We start from the raw sequence: 1,346 nt of genomic DNA, 5'->3' as shown, positions 1-1,346 counted from the left end.
CACCATGAATCACCCTTACCAGTTCGGAGGAGGATGCGAGACCAGCAGCAGCAGAAGTTTGGAGGCTGTCAAGTGAACAACAACTGAAACAGACTGCAAATGACAGTTGTGCGTTTGTGCGCTTGTGTGTGTTGTCCAGGCGTCGGCGTCGGTTGAATGGCTGCCTGCTAGCACCTAGCACACACTAATTCAGCGCCACTCTTCAACCAGAGAGGCGCCCTGGTAGTGGTCTGACGTCTGCGCGTGCTGTGCAGTTTCGTTTTGACGTCATTTACATGTTCACGATGGTCGTGGTAAGGGGTGAAGTTCTGGAGCATCTTCTGTCTCATTCTTTGATGTAAAAAGGTGACCAGAATGTTAGAAAGAAGTTCAAAGAATTAGAAAAAGTGCAGTCTCAGCAAAACAACAGTCACTGTTTTGCTTAAAAACAAAACTTTCATAGGAAAACAAGGATTTTATTTTCTCCTGGTTCAGTCTACTGTGCTCAAACTTTTCTGGTCCAGAACTCAAATACCTAGAATAGAACCTCCCCCATATTTCGTTTGACAAAGATATTGTCAGGTCTTCCAAAAAATCCCCGCTACTAGAACGAACCAGAAAGAAACGTCGCACATTTTCCCTCTCTCCTCAGGTTACGTCCTCTACGATCTATCCCGTCAGTCTGCTTTCTGGCCAGCTTACCAGCCACGCTTCCTCGCTCCCTCTCTAGCTTCCTCTCGCTCTTTCGAAAATCTTTCTTCTTTGGATGCCCATTTCGAAGCTATTCCAAAAAGGTAAGTTCTTTTGCTGTCCTGTTCCCCACTTCCGCCCCACCCCCGACTTTTGCACGCAAAGAATTGATTGTCTGAGCGTGCCTTCAGCCCGCGCAATCACCGGCATCGGCCACACTAGCACTCACACAGACAGACACAAACACACTCTCCAAGACTGATTGTTTTGATCACAGTTCTGGCCAGAGTGCTCTAATCATTTACATTTTGGTTCAATTTCGTTTCTTATGTTTCTCATCCCCACCAGCTCCTCACCATGGTCAACCATAAGGCGCGCGGCGACAAGAAGAGCAAGTCGGCGTTGAGCGAGGTGATCACCCGCGAGTACACCATCCACCTGCACAAGCGCCTGCACGGCGTCGGCTTCAAGAAGCGCGCCCCCCGGGCGATCAAGGAGATCAAGAAGTTCGCCCAGAAGCAGATGGGCACCGACGACGTGCGCATCGAGACCCGCCTGAACAAGTTCGTCTGGTCGCAGGGCGTCCGCAATGTGCCCTTCCGCGTCCGAGTCCGACTCGCCCGCAGACGCAACGAGGACGAGGACAGCACCCACAAGCTGTACACGCTGGTCAGCAT

General features: G+C 50.8%; 1 protein-coding gene across 1 annotated transcript; it reads left to right on the top strand.

Moving 5' to 3' along the window:
- Positions 1-1,026: 1,026 nt before the first annotated feature.
- LOC108356050 (60S ribosomal protein L31-like) lies at positions 1,027-1,338 on the top strand (the record flags this gene model as incomplete). Its single annotated transcript, XM_017607181.1, has 1 exon — positions 1,027-1,338. A coding segment is annotated over exon 1 (312 nt), but the record flags the coding sequence as incomplete, so codon positions are not given.
- Positions 1,339-1,346: the final 8 nt, after the last annotated feature.

This window comes from Rhagoletis zephyria, unplaced genomic scaffold (assembly GCF_001687245.7).
Source record: "Rhagoletis zephyria isolate East Lansing unplaced genomic scaffold, Rhagoletis_zephyria_1.1 Rzeph_scaffold_53485, whole genome shotgun sequence".
Classification (NCBI taxonomy): domain Eukaryota; kingdom Metazoa; phylum Arthropoda; class Insecta; order Diptera; family Tephritidae; genus Rhagoletis; species Rhagoletis zephyria.
This window is presented reverse-complemented; position numbering and strand designations above follow the sequence as displayed.